This window comes from Gavialis gangeticus, unplaced genomic scaffold, assembly GCF_001723915.1.
Source record: "Gavialis gangeticus isolate Ggan-Ray unplaced genomic scaffold, GavGan_comp1, whole genome shotgun sequence".
Lineage (NCBI taxonomy): Eukaryota > Metazoa > Chordata > Crocodylia > Gavialidae > Gavialis > Gavialis gangeticus.
The window spans coordinates 30232524-30252840 of NW_017729006.1; the positions used below are offsets into that span (position 1 = coordinate 30232524).

Genomic DNA, 20317 nt, shown 5'->3' on the forward strand with positions numbered 1-20317 from the left:
TAGATGATCTGCTCAGGTCCCTTCTGACCCTAGAAACTAGAAACTATGAAAAGCAAAAAATGCAACATATGTGCTGAGACTATACTGCACAGAGTCAGCAGTTGTTTGATGCTGATGTTTGATGAAGTGTGTAGCATGGAAGATATTTAGGCATTAGGACCCGTGTGCCCAATAACACCTCTGAAAAAGTCAAAAGTCCTGAGACCATAAAACTGACTTACTAACAGGAGACAATGACGTGAAGATTCTTGTGATTAGAAGGAAAATAAATGGAGCAGGACTTTATGATGGAAGGGATCATATTTATGAAGCCAAAAAAATCAACAGTAAGCAACTCTCAAAATTTCAGACCTGTAACATGCCTGTCAACTGCTAGCAAAACCTTTATTGCCAGGATAGGGTTAAAAAAAAAGGAACTAGCCTTTATCTATGAACAGCTGGGCACTTAAGCAAAATGGCTGTACTTAGGATTGAAGAGAACATAAGGAGCTGCTATTGATGGGCAATGTAATCTCTACTCAGACAAGTAGAAGATAAAGGAACTGGTGTTACCTGGATAGCCAACACAAATGCATTTTCCTCAGTTTCTCACTCCTGCCTTGGAGTGCTCATGTTATACAAATTGTATCAGAATTTAATAACTGTTCCTTTGTGTCTGATGGCAATCTAGTGTACACCGCTGCATGTGTCAAGGAGATATTCCAGGAAGATAGCTTAAGTCTGTTGTGACTCTACCTAGCATTCAACCCACTGTGCCAGATACTGTGCGACTCTGGCTACACTTATGCAACTGATAAACAGCAGCCCCAATTGTCACATTTCATAAGGACAAACTCAGACTGAATGCTGCCAATGCACACCAACTCCAGAGTATGATGAAAATTGCCAAGTCCTTCCGTCGCTCCATCTCTATGAGACTGGGGTTGTTCAACATTGAAGTGTGGTCAGATAAACCATCTGCCACTCAGGGATGGAACTGATATCAAAAAACTGGGCACAGAGCAGACATACAAATATTTGGGAGTGAACCATCTTCTGAAATACATAAACTAAGAAAGAAAAACTGATGACAAAAGTTCTTTAATAGAACTGAATTAGATTACAGAAACAAATTTGTGGCAATAGAGACCTGAGAAATACCAGTACTTTCGGAATATTCAAGCGATCAGAGATAAGACTGAAAACACTGAAGAAGTAATTGAGGACATTCCTTGTAAGATGGAAAGAAGAAGGTTGTTGATTGTTTTACAATTTTTTAGCAATAATCAGGTGGAAGGCTTGAGGAAATACTGTTTAAGCAAAGACTGGTTGTTGCACTGGGAAGTTGTTAGGAATGACTGGGATTTTTACACACCTATAACTGGGAAGATAAATACTGGAGATGGAATGGCAGAGACCAGGTTAAAATGGATTCAGGGTGGCAGTAGAAGGTACTATACACAGTAGGCTCACTTATGTGCTCTCCATGGACTAAGTCAGTTGTCAGTACTTGGTGGGTGGAGATACAGAGCTCTTTGGTGATGCAGTAAGTTTTGTGTATACTATTCAAGACCAGACTTTTGTAACAAATTAAAAATATATTCTGAAATAATGCATGCCTGACATTACAGACTATGTGGCCTCATTGGTGAAATGAAGCAACATATCACAGATGGCTGCCAGGTCCTTGCTACTCAAGGGAACAATGATAAGCAAAATATTGTGGTCAAGACATTGCATCAGCAATTGGCTTGATAAAAATAGCTGATCAATGCCACTACTCCTTGGTATAAATACAGTGCTGGAAGATGACAAAATGAAAAGTTATTGGGATAAAACCACCTCTAAGAGTGAACAGTACCATGTACCTGACCAGATATTTTGGCTGTGGATAAGGGCTAGGTACAACATTACACATAAATTGGTGTAAGTGATTGCAATTCTGGTTCACATCTGTAATACAACAGAAGTTCAGTGCACATGAACTGCTTTCAAAATGGCTGAAACAGGTTTAAGATAAACCTAGATGGATGTAGTATCAGACTTCACTGATTTAGTTTAAATCAGTCTACTGAATTTCTGTCCAAGATCCCCTTCAGATTCAAGTTAACTCACAGTCCCCCAGCATCCCAGGATGCTTTGCAAATCCCTTGCAAACCCCCCTCACAGGGTTCGTGGGCTGGCCCAAGCTGTCTGCTCTCAGCCACAGCAGGCATGTGGCTGCATTTTCAGAATCAAAAGTGAATGTTTGTTCACTTGCTTATCGGTTCAATCTACACAGTTTAGATTAAACTACAGATTGAATCAATTCAGCCTCGGGCTTTTTGACTGTCTGTACTTAGCAAAGAAAGTCAGGACAGTACACCTCAATGATGCTACCTTTCCCGCTAGATGACAATATGCAATATCCTGCTGGAGAAGAACAATCTGCGTAGCACAATCTGCTCGGAGAACTGAAGGCAATCTGATGCCCTGGTCAAATGGGCTCAGGAGCTGGTCTGAGCTGGTCTTAGGTCTGAGCAAAGCTGGTCAAAATTTGTAGAGGTATTTATAAAAGTGCCTATGCCTCTGAAATAAGACTTTAGACAAATACAAAAACCCAATGGGCTAGGAACAGAAGTTACACATAAATTGGTTTAAGTGATCAGAAACTGGTTTAAAACTTACAGAACAGAAGTTCAGTATACATAAACCAGTTTCAAAATGGCTGAAACTGGTTTAAGATATACCTGGATGAGTGGAGTATCAGACTTAATTGTTTTAGATCAGACCAGTTCATGCAACTTCTGTCCCAGACCCCTTCCTGGTTCAAGTTAAATCAGAGTCCCCCAGCATCACAGCATTTTGCAGCCCTGGAATGGGCTGTGCTGTGTTGTCTGCTCCAGAGAAGAGGGTTGGCCCCGCCCCTCCACTCCCTAGCTGGAACAGTGAGGCCTGGCTCAAAGGCCACACTGGATGGCTCACTGCCAGCCCCCCCAGCAATAGGGGTGCACACGGGTGTATGTGCATGCCCTGAGAAAAGTGCTGTCGATGCTGCTGGTGGTGCCTGCGGGCAGTTGCTGCTTGCCACCCCCTCCGTCGCTGACACTACTGGTGGTGTCTGTTAGTGGTCACCGATCAGCAGTTGCCAACCACCAAGACCACTGTGGCCACCTGCAAGAGCTCCCTGCTCGCCACCGCCATGCCCCTGCTGCTGCCACTGCCACTGGCAGGCAGTCACCATGCCCCCCCAGCTTCCGGGGTACACATCGTTCATGCCCCCCACCCCCTGCTGAAGTCTGGGGCCAGGAAGGAGGGTTAAACTTCCTTTCCCCCAAGTACCAAACTGCCCTGTCCTGCTTACTTACCACTGGCTGCACCTGTGGACTACAAATCCCACAGGCACCTGGAAGCAGGATGAGGAAGTGATGAGCAACCCTGCAGAGTCCTGCTGCTGTAATTGTGGACTGCAAATCTCAGGAACCTTGGGGGCAGCAGGAAAAGGAAGTGAACATACAGCCCATGCTGTGCACCAGAGAACCAGGCTCTAGCACCCCTTGTCTTCTGGCTTGAGCCACTGCAGGCATGTGGCTGCATTTCCTGAATCAAAAGTGAATGTTTGTTCTTTTGCTTATTTGGTTCAATCTTTGCAGCTTAGACTAACCTGCAAAGACTGAATCAATTCAGCCTTGGGCTTTTTCACTGTCTGTACTTAGCCTTAGGGTTTTGGTGTCTAAATACCTTTGCAACTCTTTTCCTAAAAGACTTGTTAACATAACACAGGAAGACAATTGAGAAGTGCAGACGTGAATCCTAATCTACTACCACAGAGCAGTGTGTGCCCTAACAGCTGGACACCCTTTCCTTGTCTAATTTAAAAGCAAGTGCTACATTATGCAAAAAATGGCTTACAGACTGCAGGGAACATAATGCATGTCCATCATAAATTTTCTGGTATAATATTGTCTGCAGTGAATTTGCCAAAAGGAGACGTATATGTAGTAGTGACTGACACTGTAAACAAGGAATAATGGAAAGATATCCCTCAGAAGAAAAAAGTGTCAATATTTTATAACTCTCTCTTTTTTCCTTTTAATCAACCCACATATATAAATTCAACAAATGTAGAACTGCTACAAAAGAATGACATGTTTTCATTTTTTGTAGTCCACCGAACTTTTTCTTAACTTTGATCTTATATACCAATTTCTTCTCTAATCTTAAGCTTCAAAAACTTCCAACAGGCACTAGAAACTATTTTCCTTAACTTGTTTTTCTTCTGTAGGACCAGATTCTAACAGTAACTCTACTTCCATCATTATTAAAGTAAACATGCTTTACTTCTTGTTTTCCCAGAGATCCTTCTGCAAATCAGCAAAGACCATTTCAACTTTAAAACAAAGAAACCTCACCTAACTTGCATTTAATGCTTATGTTATTTCATCTGAAGTGCTACTATCACTCTCTTTTCTCAAATTATACTGGTCTCCCTCTTTCACAGTCATTCTATAATTTTTGCCTATGGTGGACTATACTCTGACAGAACATTTACTAACAGCAGCAAAAAGTATAATCTAAAAAGGCCATGTAAGCCCACTAGTGAAGGTGTGGTGACTGCAGTTATAACTTATCAATGATTTAGCACAGGGGCGGGCAATTATTTTGGGCAGAGGGCTGCTTACTGAGTTTCAGCAAGCCATCGAGGGCTGCATGACAGGTAGCCCAGGACAGATTAATATTAATTTTCTAAATTTTTTAGGGGCCCCACAAGCCAGATAGAATGGCCTGGCAGGCTGCATCTGGCCCCCAGGCCGCATTTTGCCCACCCCTGATTTAGCAGCTAGGTGTAAAGCAGATTTTGTACTTCACCTTGCCCCAGCACAAAATAAAAAGAGACTGAGTATCTCTCCTTGTACGTAAGTAACCTATTCTAAGATTTCTTTCATTTAGGAACCCACTAAAAAAAATCTCCAAAAAAACCAAAACCAAGTTTAGAAACAACATTTTCAACTTAATTATAATTTGCTCTTCAAAAATTACTTCTCTTCCAATTATCAGAAAAAAAAAGCAAGATCTGGTATGGACTGAGTTTGGTTTCACTCCTCTTTTTCCTTATTAAACTATCAAATTTACTATGGCTAGACAACAAGCATTTCAAACAAGGATTTGACAAAATATTGCATCCTAGACAAGCTATTGCACTATTTGCCTTGCCATAGAGTTGACAAGTTATTACTATGATTTATACCCATTCAAGAGAAAGCATATAGAAGGGAAGGGTGCAGCCACAGATTGGACAGTTGACTTTTTTTGTATGTATTACTGAAGAGCGCTGCCTCTGAGCATACTCACTCTAGTGTACATCTGGCATGAACCTATGCAAATTAAAGAAGAAGTGTTGGTGTAACACTAAATGCTTCCCTCCCCACACCAAAAGAAAAATATCTAGGTTGTCTGGAAAACTCCAGCTGGATGCATAAAAGTATGCTCCACCCTTTACTGGCTTGCAGTAAATTATTTGCCCTCCCAGAGCAAGAGGGAAGAAATAATGACTTCATGACTGCTGAGCCTTAAGGCTAAAGCTAACTTAATTATTACTAAGGATTCATTCACCTTTGAGACCATTTTTTGAATTAGAGAGAGCTGACAGCAGGATTACTGATCTTATACCACCCACCAAAATTTACCAGTCTGCATGTTAGCTATATGTATGGTTGATAAGCAATACTAGACCTCCTTTGATCTCCAGAGCAATTCCTACAAAATTTAAGCTTCTCATTTTCTGGTTGTGAAGAATGGCTTCTGTATGTGACCTAAGGCGGTGATGGAATATATTTGCCTGAGTCTGCAGAAAGACTTCCTGTAACAATAGGTCTAAGAGAGGTATGAACCACTCGCTGGCTTAGAAGTTGCCCTCCATTTCAAGCTGAACTCTGAAAATTTTAATATCAATAAATGACCATCTTTCTTTAGGACTTGACACAGACTTTGCATCAGTAAGATGATTTTAAAACCATACTACTGCACTGTCGTACAGTTATCATAAATACATTCTGGAAATAATATGTTTGATTTACTGAAGAGGGTGGCTGTGTAGATTTCCTTGAAAAAACTGAATTATCATCTAGTTAAACAGGGAGACTATCCGGATTAAGTATTTATGTTCCCCTCAGTGAAACAGTAAATTAAAGGAGAACTAATTCTGTTCTCATTAATACCATTTACCTTCACAAAGAAGGTAACACTCTTATCTTTATTAGGCAGATACAGAAAATGAGGCACAGAGACTTACTCAAGGTCACCTAGAAGGTCAGTGACAAAGCTAAGAACAGAGCCCTGGCATCCTAAGTCCCATCCCAGTGTAGTTATTTATTGGACCAACCTGTTTTATGACAGTCAAAGAAAGAACAAGGGAAGAACTGAACCCTAAAACAATTTCTTTCCTACTGACTTCTGAGTCTACAACAGTACGCAGTTAAATCCTTCAGCTTTTTGTCTGACTATAGATGATTCTTGTTACAGTGATGGGGAATATCAAATAACTCAATGGATTATTTGTTAACTCTAAAAAGGAATGATTCAGGTGTTTTTGGGTGGGAATGGAATATGACCCTTCTGACTTCCAGTCAAACTCCATTCTTCATGCTGGTTTCAGAGACTGTTAGGCTGGGACCCAGGCGGTACAGATGCAATTTCCTTTTACTCAGAGACTCTTGGCCTGTGAGGGCCCCCCACCCTCCACGTTATTAAAATGGAGAAGAGCCCCAGCTAGGTCGATGGGACACAGTGAGGGCTCCAGCATGGAAAATGGAGCCCTAATAGCATGCAAAACTGCTGCCTTGAGGCACGTACAGGTGTGAGGTACTTTAAAATGGTGGTTTTAAATTTGTTTCTAAGTGTAAAAAGGAGGGTGTGAAGAGCAAGGAGTCTCAGAATATCCTACTGTGTTTTTTTTTTAAAGTGCTCTCACTGTTTCCCAAAACACTGCACTTCCACTATTCTTCAGGGCCGACATAGGATCTTTTCATCTCCTTGTATGTTTTTGTGAAGCTTTGGTGTTTTTTTTCCTCAGTCAGCTGCTGCTTCTAATATTCAGCAAGTGGTAGAAGTCTGAAATGTTGTCACTTAGTTCAAGCAAGCAGCATTCAACATATAGTTTGGCCCAGGACTTATTCCTCAAAAAAGCAACAGCACCCTTTATAAATGGGATTCAATTCATTTTCTCCTGTTGAGTTTGTCCAAAACTTGCAATATCTGAATACACAGTTGTTCAGCTGAACTTCACTTTAAAATGCCATCCAGTGGAGGAATGGCGTTTTAGGGCTACATAACATGCACATATTTAGCGAGCTTGCTGTGTCGTTATAAGGGAAGCCGGTCCTAAAGATGACAAAAATGGAAAGGGAGGTGGAAATGCAGTAGACACATGGACAATGGGAAAAGAAGGATCTGATGAATTCTGGGGTGGATGAGGTCACTCACCACAGCCTCCTCTGCTGGCTCAGGAGGCTCAGCAGGGAGAGCTTCCTTTTCAGGAGGAATGGCAGCAGCAGGAGGAGCTGGGGCTTCGTCAGCCTTGGGTTCCACAGATGGAGCTTCTGCCGCCTCCACCTTATTTGGTTTTGATTTTTAAGTAGAAAATTGAAAAACCATTGAAAAGCATTTGATAACGGGGAAGGGGGAAGAGTGCACAAGTACATTTCTTATACTAGCAGTCCTCTTGCACGGACAGAAGCCATCTAACAGCCTTGATAGTGCAGATCTTTGTCTGAGAGAAGACAGCATTTGTTGAGCTTACTAACAATAATTAATGCTTTGCAGTCAAAGGGCATTTTCGCCTTCAAAACACCATACATGTATTCTAATGTTTGTCACAATGCCCCCCTGTGAGGAAAGGAGGTATTAGCATCCCAATGACAAAAAAGGAGAAAAGAAACAAAACGGAATTAATTTAAGGTCATTTTGAATGTGTGCAGCACAGCCAGGAACTGAACTCTGAACTCCAGACCTGTGCCTTAGCCATAATGCCATTCTTATTAAGATTTTTTAAATGATCTTTTACTCATTTGAATGATGTTCTGTCTAGTCTGAAAATAAATTAACTAAATGCTGCCCACATAAGCCAAATGTCACCACACTATTTCTAGCATAAAACACAAAACCTCCTTTTGCATTCAATTCAAATTTAAGTACCACTTCCTTTGCACTTCACCCCAATACCTCACATTATCCACAACACCTAGGCACTCAGGACAAAACATATTGCTTCATCTGTTATTTCTGTTCATCATCAGAAGCATGCTTAGTAAAGGTAGAGGTTAGGAGGCATGTAATCGTATCAGAGATATTCATAGATGTTAGGTCGAAAGGGACCTCAACAGTTTGAGTCCAACCCCCTGCCTATGCAGAAAAGAGCACTCAGGTCAGATGCAGATATTGTTTGTTCCAGACTGGAATCCATCTTCTCAGACACATTACTATAATTCAGACCCTTTTAAACTCTAACACACACATGTTATTAGTACAAGAAGGCACCAAGGAACACCAGTCCTCTGTAGTCTCAATTCTGCAACAAAATGGTCCTAAAAGAAAGGAGAATTTTCAACACATACCCAACATTCCAGTTCTTTAAAGCGACTTTCCAAGCTATTGATGCATATTTATATTTCATGTGGAGCTAAAAACTTGTAGAGCAGGATTAATCCCGTATAGAGAAAAGTTAAAGGTACGTCATTCATACAGAATCACTGGCTCAACCAGACAAAATAACCTTAATGGGCTTTTCCCCCATAAACAAATTTCCTACACAACTCACTCATTTGGCTCAATCAAACCTCTGCAGTCACTTTTAACAACACTTGCTTGTTTCAAAGATCTCATAGTAAGACAGAAAACCTTTATACAGATCTCTATGAGAGAAAAAATATTTCCTCTTCCAGTATTTTTTTCAGAAGCAGCTAGAGACCTTTACTTGTTTTTCATTCTTTCATTTCTTAAACAGGCCGCTCCTAGTGAAGTGAACAGAAGTTTGTCTACGTAAGAACCTCAGGATTTGAAATGCTCTAAAGAAGTCTTCATTATATAATACCATGCTGCAAAGCACAATTCTATGCATTGATTTAATGTTAGCTGTTCAGTAATAGACAAAGAAATAGGAACTGCAAAAAAGAAAAAGGCAGCTTTACCTAGGTAAGACCACAATAAATATCCTGAGGATTAATTCTGTAAATAATTTTGGAAACTAGACAACATGTTATAATGCAGATTATATTGATTTACTTCAAGTTGCTTGAGGACAACTGAATTTATCAAGTAATCTTTAGTCAATTTGCTGTGTTTGGACTACAGCAAGCTGTTATCCATGGTATAATGAATGCATGGCGGAAGCATGTGTTTGATCACCATTCTGGACACATACCTCCATTATGCACTGTACAAAAACAACACTAAATAATATTCTCAAACTCTGCCTCATATGTTCCTCTTTTCTATTATATTGGTGCTTTACTTCTGTATCAGCTTAACCTAAATTAAGACAGCAGTAGAGTATTGCTGGGAATAAATTGCCTGTCAAAGCATGATCTCTTGCAAAAACATCACTAAAATCTTTTATGACTATAAAAATGAGTATATCTGATTAAATACATGGAAAAGCATTTATCTAAAATCATATTTCTGGATGGATAAAGCTATCATATTTTGTTACCAGCATATAAAAATGCTGCCTTTGGGATAGCACCTGCTTGGTTAGCATTGCACAGAGATGGTTGCTAATATCACTTCTTGACTGCATTGATTACAACAGATATAAGAGACCACTGTTGTTATATTTTGAAAGTAAAAAAAACAACAACCCACTAAATGTGAAATATCTCTAAAGATTTGTAGATTCTTCGTTGGGCAATAGCTCTGGATCATAATTTATTCTTTCTCTGTAGGAGAATTGAGTGAGGAAAAGTTCATAGCTACAATCAATTGCGTAGGTCAGTTTTGTTGCTAAATAATACATGGTTTAAATGATGGAAGTCCAGGGGAACAGATGTGTTTGCAAAAACATAATTATATAATTTGTGATGTAACATTTTTAAACAAATTATGAAATAAATCCCAAAACTTACCAAGGAATCTATCACATTCTCATTTGGCTGCATTGCAAATAGAGACGTATCCTAGATGCGCAGGTAGAGAAAGGAAAAATATTATAAGAGGTAAGTTTGAAACATGCAGGCCTGACTTGGCATGAGAGGACCTGTTACTTTACCTAACTAAGCAATGAAGAATTAGATAAAAAAAATGGATCATTTAAATAGGTTATCAAACATGTTCTGTTTTTTCAGAAATCACAGAATGGAAGAAAAGAAAAATATCTTATTAAACTTTATATTAAGGTAGGAATAGAAAGATGAGATTATTTTCACTAATAAAATTTGCATTTAACTTACAATCACCCTTCATCAGACAAACCAGCTAACAGTGCACTGTGCTTTTCAGTGGTAAGGCACGCAATTAGTAGTCAAAGGCAAAGGGGACTAGACTAGGGTGTCTATAATTTATCTTTGTATCCTTTTGCTTCAGAGCTGCTATAACATACCCTCCAGCATAATTTAAACTACATTATAGCAGCCTGTCCCCAGCTCCATAAGGGGAGCAACACTGATCACAATCATCTTGGATCTATGGGATAGTCCAGCCCTCGACAATGGGGGCAGAAACTGAGAGAACAAGAGGGTGAGAATACATCTGATCTTTCATACTGAAAAGGACACAAAAAGTTGCAAATGTAAAGATGTAAAGATGTCTCCTTGATGTTAATTGTCCTGATAAAAAATGGTAGATGCAAAATCACAACTGTAATTAGAAGATACAAAAGTAAAAAATAGATCATCTGGATTGCTACATGCAGCCAGGCCACTCATAAAATATTGAGGCCTAAAATCTTATCCTATTGAAGTATGTGAAATTGCCACTTCTGATTTCCATGGTGAAAATATTTGACCCTAATGGAAAAAAAAGGTGAGATCCTCAGTCCTCCCCTTTACAGTAGGTAAAAGGGCTGGATCAATATAAAGCAGTGGTGAGAACCTCAGATCTAAATCTGATACAGGCAGCTTGAAGATTGTCCAATGGGAGATGATGTGCTGGGGATGGGGTAAATCCAGGAAGAGCAGAACCACACTATGCAGAGCTGGAGAGGTCGTGACCAGCATCCTGCCACCTGTGATGGCTGTTGTAACTTAGACACAACCCAGTGTTGTCTCAGTTGCACTGGGAAAGGTTTGGTGCATCAAACTGTAAGGGCATAAAGATGGCACAACACCTTGATATGCTGCACCTCTGAGAGACCTAGCACAAAATATCATCATTCAGGGATCCTGGTTTTCTGTGTTTAAAAATCACAAATTCTCTGATAAAAATAGCAAATTCTCTGATTTAAAAACCCCGCACCCGCAATTAAAATGGAATGCTACTATATATGTATTTATACGGGTGTGTGTGTGTGATATATGTATGTATGTATAGGTATCAGTTGAACACAATGTTTTATGGATATATTTACAATTTTAAAGGAATTTGGAAGACTACCAGTGCCTCACTCACTATAATGAGTTTTTTATCATGGAAAATCATGTTTTTTATCATGGAAAATCGTAAGTCCCTCTGCCCCCTTCACTCACCACAACGCAGGTCCAGGCCCCTCACTCACAAGCCACAGCCCACTCCACCCCTGCTAGTGCCCCTCACTACCCACCCACAGCCTCCCAGCCCTGTGGGTGCCCCTCATTTCCCACCACCCACTGCCCCCCCACAGCCCTGCCAGAGGGGGCCCCCAGGTGTCAGGACTACAGGGCCAGGGACCGTGCACTGCCACCCCCGCTGCTGCCAGGTAGAGAGGGGGTGCTTTGCCAGGGCAATGCGGGACTTGCAGAGGCAAGAAGCTTACCTGCCCTGCACCCGTTTGCCCTGCTGCACCGGGTCCCACGCACTGAGCTGTGGAGGTCCTGTGGGGAGGGCAGCAGGGCAGGGAGCCCACGTCTGCAGTGGGCATCTCATCCCCACCCCATGCACAGATCTGGGGGGCACATGCCCCCCCCTTCCCTCTGCAGGAATGTGCACAGTGTTGGGGAGCCAGTTCCCCACACACCCCCAGACAAGCCTGCATCTCCGTCCCACTTCCAATTCCAGCCCTGGTCCCCAAGAACCACCCAGGCTGGGCAACAGCCCCAGCCCCAGCCCCAGCCCCAGCCCCAGCTCCCAGCCCGAGCTCCCAGCCCTGCCCAACTTCCTCCCTCCCTCACTTTGGGGGTCTCAATTCCCCCCTCCCCTCCTGCTGCCAGACTTACCTGCAGGAGCTGCTCTCCAGGCTGCCTGGAAACCATGTGCACGTGCACATGTGCACATGCACATGGCGCCCCCTGCCTGATCGCACTCCTGCTTTCCCCAGTCCCTTACAGGCTGGAAACTCTGCCAACCTGCAGACAGCTCTTTGCAAAAGTGGAAAATCCATGTTTCTCCATTAAAATGAAAACTCTGTGGGGTTTTTTTCATTTTTCTGTGGGAAACAGAAAACCCAGATCCTTGATCATTAGTATAATTCTGTAATTTACAAACATTGTAGAAAGTAACCTCTGGTTTCAAAATATATATATTTTTAAAACCATTAAGACAAAGATATGCAAGTTGGTATAAAAGTTCATGACATTATATGAAATCCAGAGGCACATCTGGGCAATTCTGTACCTGAGTAGCAGTGGAACACAAGGCAGCAGCAGTGGCAAGGTTAATAACACTGATGGCGGCACTCAGGTGGCAGGAGTGGCAGCTGCTTTTCTGGACACCCCCCCCCAAGTCAGTACCAAGGGCTGGTGCCCTGCTCGCTACTTGTGAAACTCATGCCTGTCAATGTTTGTGGGATATGAGTAAACTCTAATCCAAAAAAATCAACTTAAAACCTAAATCATAGTAACTTGGATGAAATTTTAGCCTGCCTGAAGTGATGGGAAATTTGCCATTCACTTTAATGAGTCCAAAATTCAACTGAAATATTGGCAATATATCAATGAAGTAGGTGGTGGCAGAAAAGGTAATAGTAATTAGTGGTTTGGTATTGTCCTTCCTGGCATTCTGCAGTTCATACTGCTAATTCTAGTCCACTCTAAACAACACAGAAAATTCTGTTGCCTGTAAGTATTTCTTACCTGTGTGAATCCATTAAATGCACTGCTGGATGCCTAAGTAGAAAAAAAAAGATCAGAAAAAAATTTTCATAATTACTTACAAAACTCAGACCATTAAGCTAAATTATTCTTATTAGCAAATTAAAAATGTGCTGAACTTAAAAAAAAATGAAGGACAAGACAGCAAGAATGCTGATCAAAATTGTAATGCTATTGTGTAACATTTTAATAGGCTTAAAAAAAGGTAGAATGCTACTGAGATGTTGAAAAGAATGTAAGTGCATTTTTTGGAAATATTTTTTGAAATAATGAGATTGGGGTGAACTTTATGTTTTATGAACATCATTCAACAGTCAACCTTTTTTTATCAGCCTACTATACTTATGTTGTTGGAGCCACCACAATTCAAATAGTTGAATGACAAATCTTCAACAAGATTAGCAAGGGTCTAGAGGAGTGGGGGGGGAACATGTAAATGGGTTCTTTATAAGAAACAAGGTTATGTATGACCTAAGGAAGTCTGTCTAGACTATGCTACACACTGGGGTAGGTACCTCTTCTTTATCAGCCTCAATTTCCTGGTACAACAATCCATATCTCCGGTTAGCAATTTCATCTTCAGATAAATCTGAGTTGTTGGTCTCATTGTCTTTGGGACTAGTTGAACTCTCGGTGCTAGCATTTCTGGAATTTCCCATTTGAAACAGAACCAAGGGTCTAGCTATCTCCTTGCTTGGTCCAAGGTTGCTAATGCTTGCCTGCTCCCCAGATGAGCCTTGTTTTAAAGGTGACTCCTGATTTTTACTGCTTGTGGTTACACTTACATCTCCCCAGCTTTTATCTATGCCTCCCAAGTCTTGGGTAGACCATTCATCATTAAAGCCTGGCCAATTGTTTTCCATGTTACCTTCCTCTGAGTCTTGCGGCTTATGGAAAAAAGGCCAATTATCCAATCCATTTTTTTGGCCATCGGGCAGACTAGAAAACCCCCAGGAATCATTATTAACTGTTGGATCCCAGTTTGCTAGCCAGGGATCAGTTTCTGAGGCTCCAGGGATACTACTGTTACTATGATGGTCTTCAGTCACTGCAGTTGCTGCCCTCTCTATCAATTTATCTTCCATATTATCTAAACAAGAATTATTGCAGTTTGCATTAGTTGTGTCAGCTGACTCAGGCCGCAATGCCAATTCTTTCTCAAAGGGTATGAAGTCAACTTGACATTCATTGGCTGCACTACCATTTTGGAAGATGCTGATGCTATTGTCTTCAATTCCTTTACCAGGGTCTTCTGTACTGAATAATTCAGTGTCACACACAATGTTTCCAACATATGAAGTGTCCTTTTCTGGGTGGTCAGTTATGTCTAGGTCAACATGCTCCATAATATTTATGCACTCCAAGGCTGTATTCCCTCCAGTGACACTGCCAGGATGTTCTAAGTCAGCCACACACGCTGTTTCATGGTCCTGGTTCCAGATATCAGGTTCAATGTCAGCATATTCTACACTTTTACAAATGCTTGCTACTATTTGGGCCTCATCTTCCAGCCCTGTGCCCAGTACACACCCAGAACCTTCTCTGTCTATCTCCTGAATTACATTTACCCCTTCAAATTCTACTTGCCCATGCTTTCCTAGGTCTGTTTCCTTAAGGTAATTGTTAACAATTGTCTCAGTTTGCCCATTATTATATTCTGATTCCCACACAGTTTCTGACTCCTGCCCAGTTTCTATCTCGGTAATTTCTAGGGTTTCATGGTTTAGTTTTCCTAAGCCCTTAAGACGTTCTATGTCACTGCTTTCTTTAGTTTCATAATCTCTCTCTTCAAACTCATCTGTATGCTCTATCTCCTGGAAGTTAACAGCTCTGGTCTCTACCTTTTCATTTGGCTCCACACCTGCCCACATAGACTCTTCTTCTTCTTCCTGCTTCTGATCCTCTGTCTCTTGCACATCACAATCACATTCATCCAACAAGCTATCAGTTCCCACATCAGGCATTTCAGAACCGTTTTTGCTCTCTAAAAGTTGATCAATTTCCAAATCTTTCGATGTGACATTTCTAGCATCCAACTGTGCCTCCAATGAAGTCCTCTCATTTTCTTCTATGGAGGCTGACCCCACTTCATCATTCTCCTGCTCACTTACAGCAGGCCAAACAGTAGTAGATAGTGTGTCAATGGGTTCTCTTGAAGTCTGTTCCTCCTCTGGGAAAGAGAAAGAACCACCTGAAGTGATTTCCTGGCTGACACTGGGTGTGCTAACATCTAGGCCCCAGTTGAGTGAACCTAGATCAGTTTGGGATCGGTTAATATCTTCTGTTGACCCACTGTTTGGGCTTTCCTCCATGACCAGGTTACACAGGGAAAGACTTTTTGAAGAATCAGGCTTTAAGCAGACAAAAAAAGCAAAGAAAAAAAACAAGATGAAAAAGATAAAGGTGGACTTGATGAGAAAACACAAAATTAATTTTTCTTATGGTAATTTTACTATAAAGATAAAGAATGAAAATGATTAAAACAATTTAAGGAAAAGCTGTTGTTTGTAACATTTGCAGATAAAAGCTAGCATAAAAGCTAGTCTAAAAGAGCAGTACTAATAGATGAATTTAAAAATTATATTAAACTATAATTTCAAACCATGCATCTACAATGACTGAGATTTTTAGTAGGCCTGCTTACCGGTTGCACGAGTTCACTGCTTGTCTGTATGGAAGAAAACCATATAAATAAATAGAGGGAAAAAACCCTGTAATACCAAGAGTTAAACTCTGTTGTTTATCTAAACCAATGGATTCTTATCAGTGGCACACAGACCCCTAGTTTTTATGCAATGGTGGGAAGGTGATCGCATGACACTGGCTGTCCTCCATGTTTCCAGATGCAAATTCATATTGAAAAAAATATAAACTGCCTGTGGCAATGTGCAGGGATTTTAGTGTTAAAAAGTTTGATTTTCTGTTTGCCTGCATCTTCTATCAGCCTTTGCATCAGCACAAAGTGGGTGCAAGAAGCTGCCATTTTAAAGTGCCAACTGTTTGTGTACTCATGTTGAACCAATATCATCACTACATAGGTCCAGAGCAAAAGCAAATCTGGCCCAATTTCTCTATTAAGCAAAGTCCCATAGTATAAAGAACCTTAAGAAACCCTTGATCTAAACTTTCTAACCAGGAAACTTGGCATTGTTTTTATAGTAGTGGAAAGAAGTATTAACACTTAGAATAAAGAAAAACATTGACCAAGTAAAGCGTAACAAAAGGGCACATCTATAAAAATCTATTAGTTTAGTTATATCGGCTCAAGACATCAACGTCCATTTTTTCTTCTGGGCTCTGTTTAATTCTTCTTAAGAAGAAAAGACTAGTGTAAACACATTGCACTTGCTATGCATTCATACAACACAGCTGCAAAATTTGAGTCCCACAGATTTATGAAATACTAACGCCTGCAAAAGGTCATAGAATAGTTTTAGGCTCCACAGGAAGTCATCCCAGCCATCACTTCAACAAAATGTGGGAAGATATCTCATGAAAATGATCTGTTTTCTTCCTGTGGATCATTATATCTGAATTAGCAGCAGGAGGCAAGAGGAAGGGCAATGACATTTTCTACAGCAGTGACTGTTTTCTAAATTATTCAAGTTTATGGCCCACCCACTTATAACACCTACAATAAATTCTGTCCTTGGATTTTAAAAAAACGGAGATCTACTGGAAGAATGGTCTGAAGAAATATGGCCTCAGGCAATTGAAAACAGGCACCCAATGCCTCCATCACCAACCTCCAACAACAATTAAATTCATGAAAATAAAAGCAGCAAATACTCAGCTGTATCACCTTGAATGAGTGAACCAGTTTTAAAATATTCACCACCCTTATCACTGCCCTGTCTTTCTCATTGTTACAAATACCTGTTCTTCTTTAGTATGACCATGTCTATTCAGTGGCTGAACCCTTTTTTTTTTTGTGTAAAACAGACTGAAATGTTGCCTAATGCAAAAATTATTACAATCCACTGGTATGTTACAGAATCAGAGGCACAGAAGCACCCCAATGCTCACTGGTAAATATTAGCCTTACCGTCCACAGGTCCCAGGGCAATGTCTGAGAAAAAAGGAAAAGAGAAAAATATATCCTTAAAAAGACTGCTCATATACCATGTGTTTTACATGTGCTGTGACTGTATACAGTGCTCCTCAGAACCAGCATCCGCATATTTTTTTGAAGAAAGAGAACAGTAAGCAGGATGCTGTGATGCTTTTTAGCCCAAAATAATAGCTGTTTTCCAGTGAGCTCAAGCCCCTATGTATCCATCTGGCCAGTACAGAAAATTACTGCTGGAGAAATAGAAGCCAGATGTTTGGGCTGGCGTCTATCTATAGGCATTGATAGGTACAAGAGTTTTGCAAGGGACAGATGCTTGTATAAGTTAGAGATCTGGCCAGTGTAAAGCATCCAAGGCAGCCTCTGAGATCAACAAAAGGATAGTATCACAGTGCTCATGTGAGGAATGGAAACAGTATCTTTTTACAGAGGCAGAAAAAAGGCATAAGGATTGTGACCCGGTGAGTGCCAGAGACAGAATTCAGGAGTCTTGGGGCCCCTCTACACATGCAGGTAAAGGAGCAATGGGATCTAATGTGCAATGCCCACAATAGTGCTTTCTGCCATGCCACATGTGCGTGGCAGAAGGCATGATTGTGCAATTGCACATTAGATCACAATGTGCCTTATTGCCAGTGCAGGGAGAGCCCAATCCCAGCTTTGTGGGGTGCCACAATCCCCCAGCCTTGCAGGTGGGCATGAAACCCGCAGAACTTGGAGATGTAGCTGCTGCAGTCTCCCAGACTTGAGGGTGCATGAAACTCTTGGGACTTGGAGACTGCAGCTGCCCTGATCTCCCAGCTTTGGAGGCGGGGAGGGGTGAAACCCCAGAGACTGGGAGATCATGGCAGCTGCAATCTCCCAGCCCTGGAGGTTTCATACATCCCTGATTCTGGGAGATTATGGCAGCTGTTGGGGCCGACAGTCCCCTTGGTTGCAGGACACCAAGCCTCAGCTAGGGAAGATACACCCCTGTGACTGGGAGCCTGGTTAGAGACAGGGCTCCCAGCCCCAGGGGAGATGTTGCTACACATGTAAATTAAAGCTTGACAGCAACCAGCTATAATGTTAATACCCATTTCCAAGGTCTAACTTAAAGCTGGTGGAGCTTTCCATGGCACCACAGGTACTTTGCACATGTAGCAAGATAAATGTGCATTAACCAGTTAATTGCATGATACCTGTAATGTTTAGAAGGGGCCTTGCTCCCAGTCTCTCATAAAGGCAGACTAGACCTTTAATGCAATGAAATTGTCTGCCTCCTTGTGGCTAGAGACCATTAAAATTAATAGGCGTCTTTACATGCGCTGTGGGGGGAAGGGGGTGCTTCAGTGTGGCTCTGAAAGCTGCTCTAATTTAAGCGCCCGTAGCATCTTGTGCATTCAGCACCCTGCACTTCAAAATGGTGGCAGAGGTGCTTTAACTAAAGCTTGTTCGACAAGCTTTAGTTAAATGTCCCTGCCACCATTTTGAAGTGCAGGGACACTGAATACACGAGACATCAAGGCTGCTGGAGCATGCTAATTAGCATACTCTAGCAGACTTGATTAATCAGACCAGACATCGAGCACATTTATAGTTGCCCAGTGGTTTCTCAGCAGAGGAGACAGCTGACTCCCACAGCTGAAAGAATTTGTCATGATGACTTTAGCAAAATCTGATGCAGGGTGGCTGGCTCTGCCTCCCATGACCATCAAGGCACCTGTAACTATGATTTCCCAGCCCTTTGAGAAGCTCTGGTGGAACTCAAGGAAAGCCTGTATACTTAGGAGAAAGCAGTAACAAACTTCAAATCCAAACAACTGGCTTATCTCGGATTAGTCTGAAAACTTTCAACTCAAGAAAGAGAAGAAGAGATGGGTGGAGGGATAAGTGGAGGAATGAAACACAGCAAGCTACATCTAGTCCTGACATTAATGGTCTTGTATATCATAAAGGCTCACTGGGATGTTTTTGAACAAATAAGATATATTTTGCCAAGAGCAAAAATCATATTCCAGAGAGCTTAGAATGTTTTTAAAATCAAAAGCAGCTTCTAAAACGACAATCAAATATCTGCCTAACTTCAGAGTTGGAGAGTATTTCATTGGGGTTCCTGTTTTGCTAAATGGTGGCCCCCAGAATTTCAGGAAAGCCTGATAACCCTGCTGTCTATAATCAAACACTTTAAGTTTTTATGGCTACAGAGCCATTTGCATAGCCATAATGATTACTTCAAAACCTAAACTGAGTGCATTAAAAATAATATCTTATTCTCAATTGCTGTGTTTTTGTGGGATGGGAACACCATAACAATGTGCAGTGTACAGAACCCAATTCAAGTTGACCTGTATGCATTCTAATAGTCTATTATCTAAATATTTATATTTTCTTGAAAATAAATAAACTCATAATCAGTCATATTTACTTATACCAAACAATCCCGTGAACTTCACTGACGTTACTTACACAAATGTAATTATATAAATCAGAACAGCAGGACTGAGCCCAATGTTGGCATCTGACATTAGCAGCATAGAGGCTATTCACATTCCCATTTGCAAACCTATTCTGGATTTTTTTTCTAATTTCACACATTGGTACTGAAGAAGCTTCTTTGTAGCACGTTGTTCACCACAACCTAATAATCTCTCCTGTCCTTCAAGTCAGCATGACTGTGGCATGTCAGTGGAAATCTTTTCTTCAGTTCTGCTATTGAAATAAGTAAAGAAATTTGCTCAGTGCTGGTCCTTCACAGGCTTATGCAAGTGCCTCTGTAATCCTGAACTGCATTAACTTGCCTGTCAAAATGAAACATATCAACAGCCAAAACAATTTAAACTGGTATCAACCTGATGTCATTCTTACATGGATGGCACCTGAGAATTTTAACAGTGGAGATGTCAAAGTCAGGTGCTTATTGGAGGCCAGGAGATTTTGTAGCTGGGAGGCAGGTAGGAGTTCTGAGTCGGCCCCAGCCGAGCAGCCCATTAGGCCAGAGTGGGACTAAAGACCCCAGTTTCTGTAGCCAGGCAGGGATGCACACAGCTCTAGTAGTGTGTCTAGCATCGCACCTCTGAGTTCCCAGCCCAAGTGA

General features: G+C 41.2%; 1 protein-coding gene across 3 annotated transcripts in view; it reads right to left on the reverse strand.

Annotated features, from left to right (window-relative positions):
* Positions 1-20317, reverse strand: part of AMPH (amphiphysin) — a 119519-nt gene that overhangs the window by 30270 nt on the left and 68932 nt on the right. The window contains exons 12-17 of one of the 3 annotated variants that reach the window (XM_019509072.1): positions 17218-17241; positions 15817-15840; positions 15014-15523; positions 13155-13187; positions 10077-10127; positions 7441-7569 (exon numbers count right to left, since the gene is read on the reverse strand). In XM_019509072.1, the coding sequence (XP_019364617.1) occupies positions 7441-7569; positions 10077-10127; positions 13155-13187; positions 15014-15523; positions 15817-15840; positions 17218-17241 (771 nt within the window). The other 2 variants (XM_019509073.1, XM_019509071.1) reach the window with 2 other exon arrangements.